Raw genomic sequence first — 25,000 nt, 5'->3', positions numbered from 1 at the left:
ACCAATCAACCGTAATTCAATCAACCAATCAATCATTCAACCGTAATTCAATCAATCAAACAATCTTTCCATCAATTTTTTACATTTTTATTTATTTAAACTTTATTTAACAAATTCTTATTTACAATGAAGGCCTATCCCCAGCCAAACACGGATGACGCTGGGCCAATTGGCCCTATGGGACAGCCTGGATTTGAACCAGGGACTGCAGTGACGCCTCTTGCACTGAGATGCAGTGTCTTAGACCAGTGCTCCACTCTGGAGCCCCCCACATAGCACTGAGATGCAGTGTCTTAGATCCCTGCTCCACTCTGGAGTCCCCCATATAGCACTGAGATGCAGTGTCTTAGATCCCTGCTCCACTCTGGAGCCCCCCACATAGCACTGAGATGCAGTGTCTTAGACCCCTGCTCCACTCTGGAGCCCCCCATATAGCACTGAGATGCAGTGTCTTAGACCCCTGCTCCACTCTGGAGTCCCCCACAGAGCACTGAGATGCAGTGTCTTAGACCCCTGCTCCACTCTGGAGCCCCCCACATAGCACTGAGATGCAGTGTCTTAGATCCCTGCTCCACTCTGGAGCCCCCCACATAGCACTGAGATGCAGTGTCTTAGACCCCTGCTCCACTCTGGAGCCCCCCATATAGCACTGAGATGCAGTGTCTTAGATCCCTGCTCCACTCTGGAGCCCCCCACATAGCACTGAGATGCAGTGTCTTAGACCCCTGCTCCACTCTGAAGCCCCCCATATAGCACTGAGATGCAGTGTCTTAGACCCCTGCTCCACTCTGGAGCCCCCCATATAGCACTGAGATGCAGTGTCTTAGACACCTGCTCCACTCTGGAGACCACATATAGCACTGAGATGCAGTGCCTTAGACCCCTGCTCCACTCTGGAGCCCCCACATAGCACTGAGATGCAGTGTCTTAGACCCCTGCTCCACTCTGGAACCCCCCCCATATAGCACTGAGATAGAGTGTCTTAGACCCCTGCTCCACTCTGGAATCCCCCCATATAGCACTGAGATGCAGTGTCTTAGACCCCTGCTCCACTCTGGAACCCCCCCCCCCCATATAGCACTGAGATGCAGTGTCTTAGACCCCTGCTCCACTCTGGAACCCCCCCCCCCCCCATATAGCACTGAGATGCAGTGTCTTAGACCCCTGCTCCACTCTGGAGACCCCATATAGCACTGAGATGCAGTGTCTTAGACCCCTGCTCCACTCTGGAGCCCCCCACATAGCACTGAGATGCAGTTTCTACACTCAGGAGTCCCGAATCAAACAATCAATCTATCCATAATACACCAATCAACTACATACAAATACAGGTATGTCCTTCCACCAATCAACTACATACAAATACAGGTATGTCCTTCCTCCAAACACCCACCAACATACAAATACCGTTAAAACAAAGGATAAATAATAAATAATAAACTTTCCCTCACCGAAGGCCTCAGACAGCCCATAGACCTTCTGACTGTAGACATCAGCCTTGTCCCAGACGAAGTTATAGTTGAGATTAGGAGCAACAGGGAACCACTTCCTGAACAGTCGTCCCTCCACCGCCACCACAAGGTGTACCTTCATCAGGTTAAAGGGCACGGTGGAGTGGGTCAGGGTCACCCGCAGGATGGACTTATACCCAGGGCTCCTACTGCTCAGGTAGCTCAACGCCATGTCTGTCCCGGGGATAGGAACCTCTTCCTGGAGAGCCTAGGGAGGGGGGGGGGGAAGAAATAGATGGTTACACTGGGGGACATATTGACCTTTATACTACCACACTACTGCTCAGGGAGCTCAACACCATGTCTGTCCCGGGGATAGGAACCTCTTCCTGGAGAGCCTAGGGAGAGGGGGGAAGATACAGTGTTACACCACCATCAACAGGAGGAGCATGTTTGTTGTTATCTTTCATTAATTTCATCCATATGATAACTAACACTAATATGTACTTGGACGCTCAAAGCATGTACAGTTTGTGTCCATGTGTTGATGCACTAGAGATGAATTAATACCCTGGTGTTGATATAGACTGTCCAGGCAGACAGACAGGCAGGCAGACAAACAGGCAGGCAGGCAGGCAGACAGACAGACAGACAGACAAGTAGTTAAGAAGGAGAGCTGGTAGGGCAATGCTTCTCTAAACTGTCCTCAGGCCACTCTAAATATGTTTGATGTCTTAAATCTATTCCATTGTTAACACACCTGATTCAACCCAGACGACTACTCATCCGGCCATTGATCAGTTGAATTAAGTTCACTGCCTAGTGGCAAAATAGTTAAAGGTTAATAGGCTGCGTTTAGACAGGTAGCCCAATTCTGACAGACAGGCAGGCAGGCAGGCAGGCAGCGAGTAATTGACCAATCACATATCTTTTCACATCATGTATTTTTGGCTGTGTAAATGCAGTCATGGACAAGGAGGACCAGATGCTAGATCCACCCTTCTACTCTGAGACTCTTTATGAATACTAGCCCAAGGGTTAAAGGTTAGAGGTCACTGGCTGGTCAGCACCCTGCCCAGCATACCAACGATCCGGAACAGACCGGGTAGGTCAGGCTGTTCTTTACCATTATGATGTGTTCTGTTATGAAGAGAGAGAGAGAGAGAGAGAGAGAGAGAGAGAGAGAGTAAGAAAGAACGAGAGAGAGAGAGAGAGAGAGAGAGAGAGAGAGAGAGAGAGAGAGACAGAGAGAGAGAGAGGGAGCGAGAAAGAGAGAGAGAGAGAGAGAGAGAGAGGGAGCGAGAAAGAGAGAGAGAGAGAGAGAGAGAGAGAGAGAGGGAGCAAGAAAGAGAGAGAGAGAGAGAGAGAGAGAGAGAGAGAGAGAGAGAGAGAGAGAGAGAGGGAGCGAGAAAGAGAGAGAGAGAGAGAGAGAGAGAGAGGGAGCGAGAAAGAGAGAGAGAGAGGGATGGGCTGGTAGAGAGCAGATCAGACTACACAGCGAGGAAGCCTCTATGATACTGCCTTTTAAACACCCACTTGTAAACCTCATAGAAATTCAAATGTGTCCTGGGTGTTGAGGAGATGTATTTATCATCGTCATGACGACTGAGTCATTATTATACTGGTTAGATAGCATCACAGGACTGAGTCATTATTATACTGGTCAGATAGCATCACAGGACTGAGTCATTATTATACTGGTCAGATAGCATCACAGGACTGAGTCATTATTATACTGGTCAGATAGCATCACAGGACTGAGTCATTATTATACTGGTCAGATAGCATCACAGGACTGAGTCATTATTATACTGGTCAGATAGCATCACAGGACTGAGTCATTATTACACTGGTCAGATAGCATCACTGGACTGAGTCATTACTACACTGGTCAGATAGCATCACAGGACTGAGTCATTATTATACTGGTCAGATAGCATCACAGGACTGAGTCATTATTATACTGGTCAGATAGCATCACTGGTGTCTGGTCTTTAGAGTGGGGAGCTTTAGCTGTCTGTACCACGTCTGGCATGAATCATTATAATAGGAGAGACAGAGGAGAAGAGAAGAGAACAGAGGAGAACAGAGGACGACAGAAGAGAACAGAACAGAACAGGAGAGAACAGAACAGGAGAGAACAGAAGAGAACAGAACATAAGAGAACAGAACAGAAGAGAACAGAACAGAACAGAACAGAAGAGAAGAGAAGAGAAGAGAACAGAGGACGACAGAAGAGAACAGAAGAGAACAGAAGAGGAGAGAACAGAAGAGAACAGAACAGGAGTGAACAGAACAGGAGAGAACAGAAGAGAAGAGAACGGAGGACGGCAGAAGAGAACAGAACAGAACAGAAGAGAAGAGAACAGAAGAGAACAGAGGAGAACAGAGGACGACAGAAGAGAACAGAACAGAACAGGAGAAAAGAGAACAGAAGAGAACAGAACAGGAGAGAACAGAAGAGAAGAGAAGAGAACAGAACAGAAGAGAACAGAACAGAAGAGAACAGAGGAGAACAGAGGACGACAGAAGAGAACAGAACAGAACAGGAGAGAAGAGAACAGAAGAGAACAGAACAGGAGAGAACAGAAGAGAAGAGAAGAGAACAGAACAGAAGAGAACAGAACAGAAGAGAACAGAACAGAATAGAACAGAACAGAACAGAAGAGAAGAGAACAGAGGAGAACAGAGGACGACAGAAGAGAACAGAACAGAACAGGAGAGAAGAGAACAGAAGAGAACAGAACAGGAGAGAACAGAAGAGAAGAGAACAGAACAGAAGAGAACAGAACAGAAGAGAACAGAAGAGAACAGAACAGGAGAGAACAGAAGAGAAGAGAACAGAACAGAAGAGAACAGAACAGAACAGAACAGAACAGGAGAGAACAGAAGAGAACAGAACAGAACAGAGCAGGAGAGAACAGAAGAGAACAGAACAGGAGTGAACAGAACAGGAGAGAACAGAAGAGAAGAGAACGGAGGACGGCAGAAGAGAACAGAACAGAAGAGGAGATGTGCATGTAAACCACAACCCACAGTGCAGGGATGAGAGGAAGGGGGTACTGAGAGGACAAGATGGTGGCTCATTCATCCCACTCCACTCCTCTGTAACTATCCCCCAGGTCGTTGCTGTAAATTAAAATGCGTTCTCAGTCAACATACCTGGTAAAATAGGGAAAAATACCTACCTGGTAAAATAAAAAAACAGAGATCCTATTACATGGCTGGGATTCAAATTGAAATTCTATCGGAGTCTGTACCTGTATTTCGGGTACGATGGTCCCCCTCTCGGAGCAGGCCCCGGCGAAGGCGGTGAGGGGTGCCGGGGACAAGATGGGGGATGGACGCGTGAAGCCGCTGACATCACAGCTGGGGATCTCATTCTCCTCGTGACGCATCACGATGGTATCCATGACGAAGAAGCGTCCCCATGGCAACCACAGCGTGTGCTCCTGGGTGATGAACGGAGCGCGCTCGAAGCGCAGGGCGATGGCCACGCCCCCGTTGGTCACCAGGTCAAAACTTGGAAGGAACACACAAACAGGGTGGAATTAAGTAGAACACATCTGACTTTAAAGGGAAGTGATAACTAAGTGGCTCGGGGGAACAAAACATAGATATTTTGGGTCCATTGCCAGGAAACTCCCCTGACCTTAATCCCATTGAGAACTTGTGGTCAATCCTCAAGAGGCGGGTGGACAAACAAAAACCCACAAAGTCTGACAAACTCCAAGCATTGATTATGTAAGAATGGGTTGCCATCAGTCGGGATGTGGCCCAGAAGTTAATTGACAGCATGTCAGGTCGGATTGAAGAGGTCTTGAAAAAGAAGGGTCACCACTGCAAATATTGACTCTTTGCATCAACTTCATGTAATTGTCAATAAAAGCCTTTGACACTTATGAAATGCTTGTAATTATACTTCAGTATTCCATAGTAACATCTGACAAAAATATCTGAAGACACTGAAGCAGCAAACTTTGTGGAAATTAATATTTGTGTCATTCTCAAAACTTTACGCCACGACTGTAGGTGCCAGGCGCACCGGTTTGTATCAAGAACTGCAACGCTGCTGGGTTTTTTCATGCTCAACAGTTTCCTGTGTGTATCAATAATTGTATATGAATTCATTTTTGTTTTAATCATTTTCATTCATTTATAGACATAATGCATATCCTTCGGAAAACAAAGAAATAACAATGAATTTTTATCTCTAATTGTTAATACACTACATATTCAAGGTTTAATCCCAGTCATATTTAACTCATCATATAGTGAATATCTCCAATGAACCCTAATTAAGAGTGTTGCTACTGTGATCACATTGTACTGAACTAATGTAACAGACTAAATGAAAAGACTATCGGTAAAAATGATGCTGTTTGTTGGTTCCACCATTTATTTCACTCAGCCCATTCCAGCCGGGCCAGCCCATTCCAGCCGGGCCAGCCCATTTCAGCCGGGCCAGCCCATTCCAGCCGGGCCAGCCCATTCCAGCCGGGCCAGCCCATTCCAGCCGGGCCAGCCCATTCCAGCCGGGCCAGCCCATTCCAGCCAGGCCAGCCCATTCCAGCCGGGCCAGCCCATTCCAGCCGGGCCAGCCCATTCCAGCCGGGCCAGCCCATTCCAGCCGGGCCAGCCCATTCCAGCCAGGCCAGCCCATTCCAGCCAGGCCAGCTGGTGGAGAATGATGAAGCTAATGCATTGAGGAGACGCAGTAGGAGCACCGAGCCTGAATTGACGTCACACGCCGAATAGCAATGTGTTATTATCTGTTTCAACAGAATGGAGACTTTTTAAGTTCAGGCACATAGGAGGCATCCCAAATGGCACCTTATTCCCTATGTAGTGCACTACTTTTGACCAGGGACCCGCCCATAGGGTCAAAAGGTCAAAAGTAGAGCACAATGGAGAGAATATGGTGCCATTTGGGATGCAGATATAACGTGACTCCTCAGCCCTGTTTGTGTAATGCACCGTGCTGTGTCGCTGCTCATATTTAAATATAGCCTATGAGGCATGAAGCTACTAGGAACAGAGGAGATCTGTTCGGTGCAGCAGCAAAATGGAGGAAGCCACTTCTCTATCGATCCCTCACAGCGAGGTTAGCCTGTCCGCTCTCACATCCGCCCGTCTAAAAGCCCTGCAATGCAATCAGAGCTATCTCTCTCTGTCTCTCTCTCTCTGCCCTGCATACAGAGCACAACTCTGCCTAGGCCCGGCTGGCCTGGTCTGGTCTGACTGAGCTGGCCCGGCTGGAATGGTCTGATCTGACTGAGCTGGCCCGGCTAGAATGGGCTGGCCCGACTGGTCTGGTCTGACTGAGCTGGCCCGGCTAGAATGGGCTGGCCCGGCTGGTCCAGTCTGGTCTGACTGAGCTGGCCCGGCTAGAATGGGCTGGCCCGTCTGGTCTGGTCTGACTGAGCTGGCCCGGCTAGAATGGGCTGGCCCGGCTGGTCTAGTCTGGTCTGACTGAGCTGGCCCGGCTAGAATGGGCTGACCCGGCTGATCTAGTCTGGTCTGACTGAGCTGGCCCGGCTAGAATGGGCTGGCCCGGCTGGTCCAGTCTGGTCTGACTGAGCTGGCCCGGCTAGAATGGGCTGGCCCGGCTGGTCTGGTCTGACTGAGCTGGCCCGGCTAGAATGGGCTGGCCCGGCTGGTCTAGTCTGGTCTGACTGAGCTGGCCCGGCTAGAATGGGCTGGCCCGGCTGGTCTGCTCTGACTGAGCTGGCCTGGCTGGAATGGGCTGGCCTGGCTGGAATGGGCTGGCCCGGCTGGTCTGCTCTGACTGAGCTGGCCTGGCTGGAATGGGCTGGCCTGGCTGGAATGGGCTGGCCTGGCTGGAATGGGCTGGCCTGGCTGGAATGGGCTGGTCTGGTCTAACTCCCTATCAGTGTTGCTACCATGCTTTCTAACCATGGTTCATTGATAAACACTCTGATCTTTCCCTCTCTCTGAATACATCCATACAGCAGAACTCACTTAGTCAGCTAGAGGCCTCTCATATAGTACTGTATAATATGGTATTGTATAGTATTTTTACAGTATTGTATAGTACTGTATAGTATTGGATAGTATTGTATTGTGATGTTTTGAATGATATAGTACTGTATTGTATTGCATAGTATTGTATAGTGCTGTATTGAATTGTATAGTATTGTATAGTACTGTATAATATTGTATAATATTGTATAGTATTATAGAGTACTATATTGAATTGTATAGAATGGTATAGTATATTACTGTATTGAATTGTATAGTACAGTACAGTATTTAATAATATTGTATCATACTGTATTGAATGGTATAGTACTGTATTGTATTGTCTTGTATAGTATTGTATGGTACTGTAATACAGTGTATAGTACTGCATTGTATTGTATAGTACTGTATAGAATGGTCATGTATTGTACTGTATTGTATAGCATTGTATAGTACTGTATAGAATGGTATAGTACTGTATAGTAGTGTATAGTGTATTGCATTGAATTGTATAGTACTGTATTGTATTGTATAATATTGTATAGTATTGTTTGGTACTGCATTGAATTGTATAGAATATTATTGTATTGTATAGTACTGTATTGTATTGTATAATATTGTATAGTACTGCATTGAATTGTATAGAATTGTATTGTAGTGTATAGTACTGTATTGTATTGTATAATATTGTATAGTACTGTATATAATGGTATAATGGTATAATACTGTATAGAATGGTATAATACTTTATTGTTTTGTATAGAATGGTATTGTATTGTATAATATTGTATAGTTTTGTATAGCACTGCATAGAATTGTATTGTATTGTATAGTACTGCATTGTATTGTATTGAATTGTATAGTACTGTATAGTACAGTATAGTACTGTATTGTATTGCATAGAATGGTATAATACTGTATTGTACTGTATATTACTGCATTGTATTGTATAGAATGGCATATTACTGTATTGTATAGTACTGCATTGAATAGAATGGTATATAACTGTATTGTATTGTATAGTATGGTATAATATTGTATTGTATTGTATAGAATGGTATAGTACTGTATTGTATTGTATAGAATGGTATAGTACTGAATAGTACTGTATTGTATAGTACTGTATTGTATTGTATAATATTGCATAGTTTTGTATAGCACTGCATTGAATTGTATAGAATTGTATTGTATTGTATAGTATGGTATAATACTGTATTGTACTGTATATTACTGCATTGTATTGTATAGAATGGCATATTACTGTATTGTATAGTACTGCATTGAATAGAATGGTATATAACTGTATTGTATTGTATAGTATGGTATAACATTGTATTGTATTGTATAGAATGGTATAGTACTGTATTGTATTGTATAGAATGGTATAGTACTGAATAGTACTGTATTGTATAGTACTGTATTGTATTGTATAATATTGCATAGTTTTGTATAGCACTGCATTGAATTGTATAGAATTGTATTGTATTGTATAGTATGGTATAATACTGTATTGTACTGTATAGTACTGCATTGTATTCTATCGAATTGTATAGTACTGTATAGTACAGTATAGTACTGTATTGTATTGTATAGAATGGTATAATACTGTATTGTATTGTATAGTATGGTATAATACTTTATTGTACTGTATAGTACTGCATTGTATTGTATAGAATGGTATAGTACGGTATTGTACTGTATAGTACTGCATTGTATTGTATAGAATGGTATAGTACGGTATTGTATAATACTGTATTGTATTGTACAGTACTACATTGTATTGTATAGAATGGTATATTACTGTATTGTATAGTACTGCATTGAATAGAATGGTATAGAACGGTAGAATGGTATTGTATTGTATAGTATGGTATAATACTGTATTGTACTGTATAGTACTGCATTGTATTGTATAGAATGGTATAGTACTGTATTGTATAATACTGTATTGTATTGTATAGTACTGTATTGTATTGCATAGAATGGTATAGTACTGTATAGTACTGTATTGTATAGTACTGTATTGTATTGTATAATATTGCGTAGTATTTTATAGTACTACATTGTAAAGTATAGAATAGAATTGTGACCGCAGAACACTTCTCCCTCCACTTCCACTACAGTCAATTAGCTGGTCAACCTGCCGACCCAGCTGCGACAGGGGACAGTAGTCACTCCCAATGGACCCTGCAGGCTACAGCCTCTGATTCAGGGGCTCTGCCACGTAGACAGAGGCCTGCTATAAATATACATCCCCCACCCCTCTGGAATACAGTGCCCTGATTGGCTAAAGCAGTAAACAAAGGTCTGTGCCGCCCTTGGTACTGCGCTGTGCCCTTGGTCAGGGGTGCATACTACTGTCTTGTATGAGGATGATGGTAAGTGTTAGGTCAGGCAGTAGTACTGTGTGTATACGGCCAGTCAGTAGTACTGTGTGTATATGGCCAGTCAGTAGTACTGTGTGTATATGGCCAGTCAGTAGTACTGTGTGTATATGGCCAGTCAGTAGTACTGTGTGTATATGGCCAGTCAGTAGTACTGTGTGTATATGGCCAGTCAGTAGTACTGTGTGTATATGGCCAGTCAGTAGTACTGTGTGTATATGACCAGTCAGTAGTACTGTGTGTATTATGGCCAGTCAGTAGTACTGTATGTATTATGGCCAGTCAGTAGTACTATGTGTATATGGCCAGTCAGTAGTACTGTGTGTATATGGCCAGGCAGTAGTACTGTGTGTATACGGCCAGGCAGTAGTACTGTGTGTATATGGCCAGGCAGTAGTACTGTGTGTATATGGCCAGTCAGTAGTACTGTGTGTATATGACCAGTCAGTAGTACTGTGTGTATTATGGCCAGTCAGTAGTACTGTGTGTATTATGGCCAGTCAGTAGTACTGTGTGTATATGGCCAGTCAGTAGTACTGTGTGTATATGGCCAGGCAGTAGTACTGTGTGTATACGGCCAGGCAGTAGTACTGTGTGTATATGGCCAGGCAGTAGTACTGTGTGTATATGGTCAGGCAGTAGTTCTGTGTGTATATGGCCAGTCAGTAGTACTGTGTGTATATGGCCAGTCAGTAGTACTGTGTGTATATGTCCAGTCAGTAGTACTGTGTGTATATGGCCAGGCAGTAGTACTGTGTGTATATGGCCAGTCAGTAGTACTGTGTGTATATGGCCAGGCAGTAGTACTGTGTGTATATGTCCAGTCAGTAGTACTGTGTGTATATGGCCAGTCAGTAGTACTGTGTGTATATGGCCAGTCAGTAGTACTGTGTGTATATAGCCAGTCAGTAGTATTGTGTGTATATGGCCAGGCAGTAGTACTGTGTGTATATGGCCAGTCAGTAGTACTGTGTGTATATAGCCAGCCAGTAGTATTGTGTGTATATAGCCAGTCAGTAGTACTGTGTGTATATAGCCAGGCAGTAGTACTGTGTGTATATGACCAGTCAGTAGTACTGTATGTAAATGGCCAGGCAGTAGAAGCAGGTGGAATGAGGGGGATGGTGATGATGATGGTAAAGGTTCTGCTCTCCCTGCTGTGAGGCCACAGTCCACATGGTGTGCTTTGTCCGTTTGTACACCACCCCCGACCCCGCACTGCCTCCACATCACACTCCAACACATCTGGACAGCTCCCCCCCAGGCTTCCTGGTCTCCCAGCGAGCAGTTCAGCTCAGCCAATCAACGAAGGGCTTCTCTGCCCTGGTCGTTATCAATCATGACACTGCCTTAAGCCATGTGAGTAACTCTATTCAGCTACCTCACATCAGACCGAATATCATACCTCATATCAGACCTCACATCAGACCTCATATCAGACCTCACATCAGACTTCATATCAGACCTCACATCAGACCTCATATCAGACCTCACATCAGACCTCACATCAGAACTCATATCAGACCTCACATCAGACCTCACATCAGACCTCACATCAGACCTCACATCAAACCAAATATCAGATCTCACATCAGACCTCATATCAGACCTCACATCAGACCTCATATCAGAACTCACATCAGACCTCATATCAGACCTCACTGCTCCAGACCTCATATCAGACCTCACATCAGACCTCATATCAGACCTCACTGCTCCAGACCTCATATCAGACCTCACATCAGACCTCACATCAGACCTCATATCAGACCTCATATCAGACCTCACATAAGACCTCACATCAGACCTCACATCAGAACTCATAGCAGACCTCACATCAGACCTCATATCAGACCTCACATCAAACCTCATATCAGACCTCACATCATACCTCATATCAGAACTCACATCAGACCTCATATCAGACCTCACATCAGACTTCATATCAGACCTCATATCAGACCTCTTATCAGACCTCACATCAAACCTCATATCAGACCTCACATCAGACCTCATATCAGACCTCACATCAGACCTCACATCAAACCTCACATCAGACCTCACATCAAACCTCACATCAGACCTCACATCAGAACTCATAACAGACCTCACATCAGAACTCATAGCAGACCTCACATCAGACCTCACATCAGACCTCACATCAGACCTCACTGCTCCAGACCTCATATCAGACCTCACATCAGACCTCACATCAGCCCTCACTGCTCCAGACCTCATATCAGACCTCACATCAGACCTCACTGCTCCAGACCTCACATCAGACCTCACATCAGACCTCATATCAGACCTCACTGCTCCAGACCTCATATCAGACCTCACATCACACCTCACATCAGACCTCACATCAGACCTCATATCAGACCTCATATCAGACCTCACATCAGTCCTCACATCAGACCTCACTGCTCCTGACCTCATATCAGACCTCACATCAGACCTCACTGCTCCAGACCTCACATCAGACCTCACATCAGACCTCATATCAGACCTCACTGCTCCAGACCTCATATCAGACCTCACATCAGACCTCACATCAGACCTCACATCAGACCTCACATCAGACCTCACATCAGACCTCACATCAGACCTCACATCAGACCTCATATCAGACCTCACATCAGACCTCACATCAGACCTCATATCAGACCTCACTGCTCCAGACCTCATATCAGACCTCACATCAGACCTCACATCAGACCTCATATCAGACCTCATATCAGACCTCACATAAGACCTCACATCAGACCTCACATCAGACCTCACATCAGAACTCATAGCAGACCTCATATCAGACCTCACATCAGATCTCATATCAGACCTCACATCAGACCTCACATCAGACCTCACATCAGACTTCATATCAGACCTCACATCAGACTTCATATCAGACCTCACATCAGACCTCACATCAGACCTCACATCAGACCTCACATCAGACTTCATATCAGACCTCACATCAGACCTCACATCAGACCTCATATCAGACCTCATATCAGTCCTCACATCAGACCTCACATCAGACCTCACATCAGACCTCATATCAGACCTCACATCAGACCTCACATCAGACCTCATATCAGACCTCATATCAGACCTCATATCAGACCTCACATCAGACCTCACATCAGACCTCATATCAGACCTCACATCAGACCTCACATCAGACCTCACATCAGACCTCATATCAGACCTCATATCAGACCTCACATCAGACCTCATATCAGACCTCACATCAGACCTCACATCAGACCTCATATCAGACCTCACATCAGACCTCATATCAGACCTCACATCAGACCTCACATCAGACCTCATATCAGACCTCATATCAGACCTCACATCAGACCTCATATCAGACCTCATATCAGACCTCACATCAGACCTCATATCAGACCTCACATCAGACCTCACATCAGACCTCATATCAGACCTCACATCAGACCTCATATCAGACCTCATATCAGACCTCATATCAGACCTCATATCAGACCTCACATCAGACCTCACATCAGACCTCATATCAGACCTCATATCAGACCTCATATCAGACCTCATATCAGACCTCATATCAGACCTCATATCAGACCTCACATCAGACCTCATATCAGACCTCACATCAGACCTCATATCAGACCTCACATCAGACCTCATATCAGACCTCATATCAGACCTCATATCAGACCTCATATCAGACCTCACATCAGACCTCACATCAGACCTCATATCAGACCTCATATCAGACCTCATATCAGACCTCATATCAGACCTCATATCAGACCTCATATCAGACCTCACATCAGACCTCATATCAGACCTCACATCAGACCTCACATCAGACCTCATATCAGACCTCATATCAGACCTCACATCAGACCTCATATCAGACCTCACATCAGACCTCATATCAGACCTCACATCAGACCTCATATCAGACCTCACATCAGACCTCATATCAGACCTCACATCAGACCTCACATCAGACCTCATATCAGACCTCATATCAGACCTCACATCAGACCTCATATCAGACCTCACATCAGACCTCATATCAGACCTCATATCAGACCTCACATCAGACCTCATATCAGACCTCATATCAGACCTCATATCAGACCTCACATCAGACCTCATATCAGACCTCATATCAGACCTCATATCAGACCTCATATCAGACCTCACATCAGACCTCATATCAGACCTCATATCAGACCTCATATCAGACCTCATATCAGACCTCACATCAGACCTCATATCAGACCTCACATCAGACCTCATATCAGACCTCACATCAGACCTCATATCAGACCTCATATCAGACCTCATATCAGACCTCACATCAGACCTCATATCAGACCTCATATCAGACCTCACATCAGACCTCATATCAGACCTCATATCAGACCTCATATCAGACCTCATATCAGACCTCACATCAGACCTCATATCAGACCTCATATCAGACCTCATATCAGACCTCATATCAGACCTCACATCAGACCTCATATCAGACCTCACATCAGACCTCATATCAGACCTCACATCAGACCTCATATCAGACCTCACATCAGACCTCATATCAGACCTCACATCAGACCTCACATCAGACCTCATATCAGACCTCATATCAGACCTCACATCAGACCTCATATCAGACCTCACATCAGACCTCATATCAGACCTCATATCAGACCTCACATCAGACCTCATATCAGACCTCATATCAGACCTCATATCAGACCTCACATCAGACCTCACATCAGACCTCATATCAGACCTCACATCAGACCTCACATCAGACCTCATATCAGACCTCACATCAGACCTCACTGCTCGAGACCCACAGGGAGTACTTTAACGCTAACAGATCAAAGGGTTTAAACAGCGTCTGAAGTTAAGTTGTTACTGATACAAGTGACACCCAATCAATTAATCTAGTAGCTAGTGCTAGTCATTGTCAATTCATCAATGACTGTTTCCACAAGAACTGAGAGGAGGAGGAGAGGAGAAAAGAGAGGAGGAGAGTAGAGGCGAAGAGGGGCAGAGGAGGTGGAGGCAGAGGAGGGATGAGGGATGAGGAGGGGGCAGAGGAAGAGGAGGAGGGGGGATGTGGAGGTGGGCGGGGAGGGGGCAGAGGAGGGGGAGGGGCAGAGGAGGTGGAGTCAGAAGAGGAGGAGGAGGAGGCGGAGGAGTAGGGACGAGGAGGGGGCGAAGGGGGAGGGGGGGCGGAGGAGGAGGGGGCGGAGGAAAGTGGATAGACAAGAAGATGAAAGATGGAAGGAATGTGGAAAAAAGAGGCAGGGGTGCAGGTTGTGTGCAGGGAGGGAGGGAGGGAGGTAGGGAGGGAGAAGGAAAGGAAGGAGGGAGGGTGAGTGAGGAGGGAGGGAGGGCAGACACTAATGTAAGTGTTGGGGGTTGAGAGGGTAAAGAGAGGGACTTTGAGAGCAGAGAGCCATCCATGATAAAGGGAGGGATAGGGGGAGGGAGAAATGGAGGAGATAAAGAGTGTGTGTGTGTGTGTGTGTGTGCGTGTGTGTGTGTGTGTGTGTGTGTGTGTGTGTGTGTGTGTGTGTGTACTCTGTGTGTGTGTGTGTGTGTGTGTGTATCTAGAGGTCTCACCTGCCGTCCTGCCTGGTGATTGTGTGTGTGTGTGTACTCTGTGTGTGCGTGTGTGTGTGTGTGTGTGTGTGTGTGTGTGTGTGTGTGTGTGTGTGTGTGTACTCTGTGTGTGCGTGTGTGTGTGTGTGTGTGTGTGTGTGTGTGTGTGTGTGTACTCTGTGTGTGTGTGTGTGTGTGTGTGTGTGTACTCTGTGTGTGTGTGTGTGTGTGTGTGTATCTAGAGGTCTCACCTGCCGTCTTGCCTGGTGATTGTGTAACCATATGCAGGGTTGTTGATGAAGCTGATGTTGACACCAACGAGCGGCGTTCCATCTGACGTTACCACCTGTCCACGAATCACACAGGCATGGCTACGGAGAGAGAGTGAGAGAGAGACTTTTAAACTCGGACAAAACAGAGATGCTTGTTCTAGGTCCCAAGAAACAAAGAGATCTTCTGTTGAATCTGACAATTAATCTTAATGGTTGTACAGTCGTCTCAAATAAAACTGTGAAGGACCTCGGGCGTTACTCTGGACCCTGATCTCTCTTTTGAAGAACATATCAAGACCATTTCAAGGACATCTTTTTTTCCATCTACGTAACATTGCAAATATCAGAAACTTTCTGTCCAAAAATGATGCAGAAAAATTAATCCATGCTTTTGTCACTTCTAGGTTAGACTACTGCAATGCTCTACTTTCCGGCTACCCGGATAAAGCACTAAATAAACTTCAGTTAGTGCTAAATACGGCTGCTAGAATCCTGACTAGAACCAAACATATTGATCATATTACTCCAGTGCTAGCCTCCCTACACTGGCTTCCTGTCAAAGCAAGGGCTGATTTCAAGGTTTTACTGCTAACCTACAAAGCATTACATGGGCTTGCTCCTACCTATCTCTCTGATTTGGTCCTGCCGTACATACCTACACGTACGCTACGGTCACAAGACGCAGGCCTCCTAATTGTGCCTAGAATTTCTAAGCAAACAGCTGGAGGCAGGGCTTTCTCCTATAGAGCTCCATTTTTATGGAATGGTCTGCTGATCCATGTGAGAGAGGCAAACTTGGTCTCAACCTTTAAGTCTTTACTGAAGACTCATCTCTTCAGTGGATCATATGATTGAGTGTAGTCTGGCCCAGGAGTGGGAAGGTGAACGGAAAGGCTCTGGAGCAACGAACCGCCCTTGCTGTCTCTGCCTGGCCGATTCCCCTCTTTCCACTGGGATTCTCTGCCTCTAACCCAGGGGCTGAGTCACTGGCTACTGGGGCTCTTTCATACCGTCCCTAGGAGGGGTGCGTCACTTGAGTGGGCTGAGTCACTGATGTGATCTCCCTGTCTGGGTTGGCGCCCCCCCTTGGGTTGTGCCGTGGCGGATATCTTTGTGGGCTATACTCCTTGTCTTGTCCTTGGCCTTGTCTCAGGATGGTAAGTTGGTGGTTGAAGATATCCCTCTAGTGGTGTGGGGACTGTGCTTTGGCAAAGTGGGTGGGGTTATATCCTTCCTGTTTGGCCCTGTCCGGGGGTGTCCTCGGATGGGGCCACAGTGTCTCCTGACCCCTCCTGTCTCAGCCTCCAGTATTTATGCTGCAGTAGTTTATGTGTCGGGGGGCTAGGGTCAGTTTGTTATATCTGGAGTACTTCTCCTGTCCTATTCGGTGTCCTTTGTGAATTTAAGTGTGCTCTCTCTAATTCTCTCTTTCTCTCTTTCTTTCTCTCTCTCGGAGGACCTGAGCCCTAGGACCATGCCTCAGGACTACCTGACATGATGACTCCTTGCTGTCCCCAGTCCACCTGGCCGTGCTGCTGCTCCAGTTTCAACTGTTCTGCCTTATTATTATTGGACCATGCTGGTCATTTATGAACATTTGGACATCTTGGCCATGTTCTGTTGTAATCTCCACCCGGCACAGCCAGAAGAGGACTGGCCACCCCACACCCCACTCTGCTGCCAATGACTGGAACGAACTACAAAAATCTCTGAAACAGGAAACACTTATCTCCCTCACTAGCTTTAAGCACCAACTGTCAGAGCAGCTCACAGATTACTGCACCTGTACATAGCCCACCTATAATTTAGCCCAAACAACTACCTCTTTCCCTACTGTATTTATTTTATTTATTTATTTTGCTCCTTTGCACCCCATTATTTTTATTTCTACTTTGCACATTCTCCCATTGCAAATCTACCATTCCAGTGTTTTACTTGCTATATTGTATTTACTTTGCCACCATGGCCTTTTTGCCTTTACCTCCCTTATCTCACCTCATTTGCTCACATCGTATATAGACTTGTTTATACTGTATTATTGACTGTATGTTTGTTTTACTCCATGTGTAACTCTGTGTCGTTGTATGTGTCGAACTGCTTTGCTTTATCTTGGCCAGGTCGCAATTGTAAATGAGAACTTGTTCTCAACTTGCCTACCTGGTTTCTTCCTAGGTTTTGGCCTTTCTAGGGAGTTTTTCCTAGCCACCGTGCTTCTACACCTGCATTGCTTGCTGTTTGAGGTTTTAGGCTGGGTTTCTGTACAGCACTTTGAGATATCAGCTGATGTACGAAGGGCTATATAAATACATTTGATTTGATTTGATTTGAGTGAGAGAGACTCAGGGGGAGGCCTGTTACATACAGTAGAGAGAGAGAGAGAGAGAGAGAGAGAGAGAGAGAGAGATGGTCTGAGGCTCTGGGGCTGGTCCTGGGGCTCTGTTCACAAACACACCCTACAGAGCCACATGACAGCAGCACAATTAGACTCAACCAAATCATGAGAAAACAAAAATATAATTACTTGACACATTGGAAAGAATTAACAAAAAAACAGAGCAAACTAGAATGCTATTTGGCCCCACACAGAGAGAACACAGTGGCAGAATACCTGACCACTGTGACTGACCCAAAATTAAGGAAAGCTTTGACTATGTACAGGCTCAGTGAGCATAGCCTTGCTATTGAGAAAGGCCGCCGTAGGCAGACATGGCTCTCAAGAGAAGACAGGCTATGTGCTCACTGCCCACAAAATGAGGTGGAAACTGAGCTGCACTTCCTAACCTCCTGCCCAATGTATGACCATATTAGAGAGACATATTTCCCTCAGATTACACAGATCCACAAAGAATTCGAAAACAAATCCAAATTTGATAAACTCCCATATCTACTGGGTGAAATTCCACAGTGTGCCATCACAGCAGCAAGATTTGTGACCTGTTGCCACGAGAAAAGGGCAACCAGCGAAGAATACACACCATTGTAAATACAACCCATATTTATGCTTATTTATTTTATCTTGTGTCCTTTAACCATTTGTACATTGTTAAAACACTGCATATATATAATATGACATTTGTAATGTCTTTACTGTTTTGAAACGTCTGTATGTGTAATGTTTACTGTTAATTTTTATAGTTTATTTCACTTTATATATTCACTTTATATATTATCTACCTCACTTGCTTTGGCAATGTTAACACATGTTTCCCATGCCAATAAAGCCCTTGAATTGAATTGAATTGAGAGAGAGAGAGAGAGACAGAGAGAGAGAGAGAGAGAGAGAGAGAGAGAGAGAGAGAGAGAGAGAGAGTGGGAGAGAGGGGATAGAGAGAGAGAGAGAGGGGAGAGAGAGAGAGAGAAGGAGAAAGAGAGAGAGAGAGAGAGAGAGAGAGAGAGAGAGAGAGAGGAGAGAGAGAGTGAGAGACTCAAGGGGAGGCCTGTTACATACAGTACAGAGAGAAAGAGAGAGAGAGAGAGGATATAGAGTGAGAGAGGAGAGAGAGAGAGAGAGAGAGAGAGAGAGAGAGAGAGAGAGAGAGAGAGAGATAAAGAGAAAGAGAGAGAGAGAGACTCAGGCCTGTACACTAGAGAGTAGAGATTGAAAAGTACACTATAGCACGGCACAGTAAATGACTCTCTTCTGCTGCTGAATGGCAATCTATTTCCATAGCTGGAACACATATGAATAATTCAACAGATACAGAAAGGAAAACAACAGTAGGAACAATAGCATAAGTAAATAGACAGAAATAAAAACAGAGAAATCCCCTGGTATCAAACTAAGGGCTTGTAGAGGTTCTCAAAGGGCTTTTCCTTCCTGATCCTGAGAGGAAAACGTTAATGAGAAAGCTTCACATGCCACCCGGACTATTTACATCCCCCCCTCTGTACCGTAACACCCTGTATATAGCCTCCACATTGACTCTGTACCGTAATACCCTGTATATAGCCTCCACATTGACTCTGTACCGGTACCCCCTGTATATAGCCTCCACATTGACTCTGTACCGTAACACCCTGTATATAGTCTCCACATTGACTCTGTACCGGTACCCCCTGTATATAGCCTCCACATTGACTCTGTACCGTAACACCCTGTATATAGTCTCCACATTGACTCTGTACCGTAATACCCTGTATATAGCCTCCACATTGACTCTGTACCGTAACACCCTGTATATAGTCTCCACATTGACTCTGTACCGTAATACCCTGTATATAGCCTCCACATTGACTCTGTACCGGTACCCCCTGTATATAGCCTCCACATTGACTCTGTAACGTAACACCCTGTATATAGCCTCCACATTGACTCTGTACCGGTACCCCCTGTATATAGCCTCCACATTGACTCTGTACCGGTACCCCCTGTATATAGCCTCCACATTGACTCTGTACCGGTACCCCCTGTATATAGCCTCCACATTGACTCTGTACCGTAACACCCTGTATATAGTCTCCACATTGACTCTGTACCGGTACCCCCTGTATATAGCCTCCACATTGACTCTGTACCGGTACCCCTTGTATATAGCCTCCACATTGACTCTGTACCGGTACCCCCTGTATATAGCCTCCACACTGACTCTGTACCGTAACACCCTGTATATAGTCTCCACATTGACTCTGTACCGGTACCCCCTGTATATAGCCTCCACATTGACTCTGTACCGGTACCCCCTGTATATAGCCTCCACATTGACTCTGTACCGTAACACCCTGTATATAGCCTCCACACTGACTCTGTCCCGGTACCCCCTGTATATAGCCTCCACACTGACTCTGTACCGGTACCCCCTGTATATAGCCTCCACATTGACTCTGTACCGGTACCCCCTGTATATAGCCTCCACACTGACTCTGTACCGTAACACCCTGTATATAGTCTCCACATTGACTCTGTACCGTAATACCCTGTATATAGCCTCCACATTGACTCTGTACCGTAACACCCTGTATATAGTCTCCACATTGACTCTGTACCGTAATACCCTGTATATAGCCTCCACATTGACTCTGTACCGGTACCCCCTGTATATAGCCTCCACATTGACTCTGTAACGTAACACCCTGTATATAGCCTCCACATTGACTCTGTACCGGTACCCCCTGTATATAGCCTCCACATTGACTCTGTACCGGTACCCCCTGTATATAGCCTCCACATTGACTCTGTACCGGTACCCCCTGTATATAGCCTCCACATTGACTCTGTACCGTAACACCCTGTATATAGTCTCCACATTGACTCTGTACCGGTACCCCCTGTATATAGCCTCCACATTGACTCTGTACCGGTACCCCTTGTATATAGCCTCCACATTGACTCTGTACCGGTACCCCCTGTATATAGCCTCCACACTGACTCTGTACCGTAACACCCTGTATATAGTCTCCACATTGACTCTGTACCGGTACCCCCTGTATATAGCCTCCACATTGACTCTGTACCGGTACCCCCTGTATATAGCCTCCACATTGACTCTGTACCGTAACACCCTGTATATAGCCTCCACACTGACTCTGTCCCGGTACCCCCTGTATATAGCCTCCACACTGACTCTGTACCGGTACCCCCTGTATATAGCCTCCACATTGACTCTGTACCGGTACCCCCTGTATATAGCCTCCACACTGACTCTGTACCGTAACACCCTGTATATAGTCTCCACATTGACTCTGTACCGGTACCCCCTGTATATAGCCTCCACATTGACTCTGTACCGGTACCCCCTGTATATAGCCTCCACATTGACTCTGTACCGGTACCCCCTGTATATAGCCTCCACATTGACTCTGTACCGGTACCCCCTGTATATAGCCTCCACATTGACTCTCCTACCGGTACCCCCTGTATATAGCCTCCACATTGACTCTGTACCGGTACCCCCTGTATATAGCCTCCACATTGACTCTGTACCGGTACCCCCTGTATATAGCCTCCACATTGACTCTGTACCGGTACCCCCTGTATATAGCCTCCACATTGACTCTGTACCGTAACACCCTGTATATAGCCTCCACATTGACTCTGTACCGGTACCCCCTGTATATAGCCTCCACATTGACTCAGTACAGGTACCCCCTGTATATAGCCTCCACGATTGACTCTGTACTGGTACCCCCTGTATATAGTCTCCACATTGACTCTGTACCGGTACCCCTGTATATAGTCTACAGATTGACTCTGTACCGGTACCCCCCTGTACATAGCCTCCTACCCTTATCTATCACCACTATAGTGGTTAACCCCTATCTATACCCAATATGGAGGTTAACCCCAGTCCTACCCCTATCTATCCCCATTATGGAGGTTAACCCCAGTCCTACCCCTATCTATCCCCATTATGGAGGTTAACTCCTATCTATCCCCATTATGGAGGTTAACCCCAGTCCTACCCCTATCTATCCCCATTGTGGAGGTTAACTCCTATCTATCCCCATTATGGAGGTTAACCCCAGTCCTACCCCTATCTATCCCGATTATGGAGGTTAACTCCAGTCCTACCCCTATCTATCCCCATTATGGTGGTGAACCGAAGTCCTACCCCTATCTATCCCCATTATGGTGGTTAACCCCAGTCCTACCCCTATCTATCCCCATTATGGTGGTGAACCCCAGTCCTACCCTTATCTATCCCCATTATGGTGGTTAACCCCAGTCCTACCCCTATCTATCCCCATTATGGTGGTTAACCCCAGTCCTACCCCTATCTATCCCCATTATGGTGGTTAACCCCAGTCCTACCCCTATCTATCGCCATTATGGTGGTTAACCCCAGTCCTACCCCTATCTATCCCCATTATGGTGGTTAACCCCCGTCCTACCCCTATCTATCCCCATTATGGAGGTTAACCCCTATCTATCCCCATTATGGAGGTTAACCCCTATCTATCCCCATTATGGAGGTTAACCCCTATCTATCCCTATTATGGAGGTTAACTTCAGTCCTACCCCTATCTATCCCCATTATGGTGGTGAACCCCCGTCCTACCCCTATCTATCCCCATTATGGTGGTTTACCCCAGTCCTACCCCTATCTATCCCCATTATGGTGGTTAACCCCAGTCCTACCCCTATCTATCCCCATTATGGTGGTTAACTTCAGTCCTACCCTTATCTATCCCCATTATGGTGGTTAACCCCAGGCCTACCCCTATCTATCCCCATTATGGTGGTTAACCCCAGTCCTACCCCTATCTATCCCCATTATGGTGGTTAACCCCAGTCCTACCCCTATCTATCCCCATTATGGTGGTTAACCCCAGTCCTACCCCTATCTATCCCCATTATGGTGGTGAACCCCCGTCCTACCCCTATCTATCCCCATTATGGTGGTTAACCCCTATCTATCCCCATTATGGTGGTTAACCCCAGTCCTACCCCTATCTATCCCCATTATGGTGGTTAACTTCAGTCCTACCCTTATCTATCCCCATTATGGTGGTTAACCCCAGGCCTACCCCTATCTATCCCCATTATGGTGGTTAACCCCAGTCCTACCCCTATCTATCCCCATTATGGTGGTTAACCCCAGTCCTACCCCTATCTATCCCCATTATGGTGGTTAACCCCAGTCCTACCCCTATCTATCCCCATTATGGTGGTGAACCCCCGTCCTACCCCTATCTATCCCCATTATGGTGGTTAACCCCTATCTATCCCCATTATGGTGGTTAACCCCAGTCCTACCCCTATCTATCCCCATTATGGAGGTTAACCCCAGGCCTACCCCTATCTATCCCCATTATGGTGGTGAACCCCAGTCCTACCCCTATCTATCCCCATTATGGTGGTGAACCCCAGTCCTACCCCTATCTATCCCTATTATGGAGGTTAACCCCAGTCCTACCCCTATCTATCCCCATTATGGAGGTTAACCCCAGTCCTACCCCTATCTATCCCCATTATGTTGGTTAACCCCTATCTATCCCCATTATGGTGGTTAACCCCAGACCTACCCCTATCTATCCCTATTATGGTGGTGAACCCCAGTCCTACCCTTATCTATCCCCATTATGGTGGTTGACCCCAGTCCTACCCCTATCTATCCCCATTATGGTGGTTAACCCCAGTCCTACCCCTATCTATCCCCATTATGGAGGTTAACCCCAGTCCTACCCCTATCTATCCTCATTATGGAGGTTAACCCCAGTCCTACCCCTATCTATCCCCATTATGGTGGTGAACCCCAGTCCTACCCCTATCTATCCCCATTATGGAGGTTAACCCCAGTCCTACCCCTATCTATCCCCATTATGGAGGTTAACCACAGTCCTACCCCTATCTATCCCCATTATGGTGGTTAACCCCAGTCCTACCCCTATCTATCCCCATTATGGAGGTTAACCCCAGTCCTACCCCTATCTATCCCCATTATGGTGGTTAACCCCAGTCCTACCCCTATCTATCCCCATTATGGTGGTTAACCCCAGTCCTACCCCTATCTATCCCCATTATGGTGGTTAACCCCAGTCCTACCCCTATCTATCCCCATTATGGTGGTTAACCCCAGTCCTACCCCTATCTATCCCCATTATGGTGGTTAACCCCAGTCCTACCCCTATCTATCCCCATTATGGTGGTTAACCTCAGTCCTACCCCTATCTATCCCCATTATGGTGGTTAATCCCAGTCCTACCCCTATCTATCCCCATTATGAGGATAGATCGGGGTTTAAAGCTACATCTATTTTTGCAGTATTGCCAAAATCGTGTCCCCAAACAACTGGTTCACTGCCACCCCTCCCTCTTTAATTAGACCTGGGCCGTTTCTGATAATTTTTTCATGCATTTGTGGTTCTTAAACAGTCGACTCACACCGGAGACAATTAACACAGGGTTGTATGTAAGGGACTGCCCTCGACTCGTCCTTACTAGAGGCAAGCTCATTCTCCCACCTCCAAACACACACACCGCTCCCCAGGCAAGCTCATTGGTTCACTCTGTGGTACTCCGTTCCCCAGGAACGAGAGCTTTAAGCTTGTCCCCTTCAGAGGACCTTGGATCAACTGAACAGAGCAGACCATGACGTGTGTGTGTGTGTGTGTGTGTGTGTGTGTGTGTGTGTGTGTGTGTGTGTGTGTGTGTGTATGTGTGTGTGTGTGTGTGTGTGTGTGTGTGTGTGTGTGTGTGTGTGTGTGGCTTTTTAAAATAAATCTGAGCAGCAGTCTTCTGTAAACAAACCAGGAATAAAGTAGTGCACTATATAGGGAATAGGGTGTACAGAGCTCTGGTCTAAAGTAGTGCACTATATAGGGAATAGGGTGTATAGAGCTCTGGTCTAAAGTAGTGC

At 46.1% G+C, this 25,000-nt stretch overlaps 1 protein-coding gene across 2 annotated transcripts in view; it reads right to left on the bottom strand.

The window, feature by feature from the left end:
• The window catches only part of tenm4 (teneurin transmembrane protein 4), a 678,489-nt gene that overhangs the window by 212,847 nt on the left and 440,642 nt on the right, over positions 1 to 25,000 (bottom strand). For both annotated transcript variants that reach the window (XM_036964775.1, XM_036964776.1), the window contains 3 exons: positions 15,685 to 15,804; positions 4,712 to 4,973; positions 1,452 to 1,719 (listed from right to left, as the gene is read on the bottom strand). In XM_036964775.1, the coding sequence (XP_036820670.1) occupies positions 1,452 to 1,719; positions 4,712 to 4,973; positions 15,685 to 15,804 (650 nt within the window). The remainder of the gene's footprint in view (positions 1 to 1,451; positions 1,720 to 4,711; positions 4,974 to 15,684; positions 15,805 to 25,000) is intronic.

The sequence above is a fragment of the Oncorhynchus mykiss genome, chromosome 27 (genome assembly GCF_013265735.2).
Source record: "Oncorhynchus mykiss isolate Arlee chromosome 27, USDA_OmykA_1.1, whole genome shotgun sequence".
Lineage (NCBI taxonomy): Eukaryota > Metazoa > Chordata > Actinopteri > Salmoniformes > Salmonidae > Oncorhynchus > Oncorhynchus mykiss.
The sequence above is the reverse complement of the archived record's forward strand: the minus strand, read 5'-3'. Positions and strand labels throughout refer to the sequence as shown.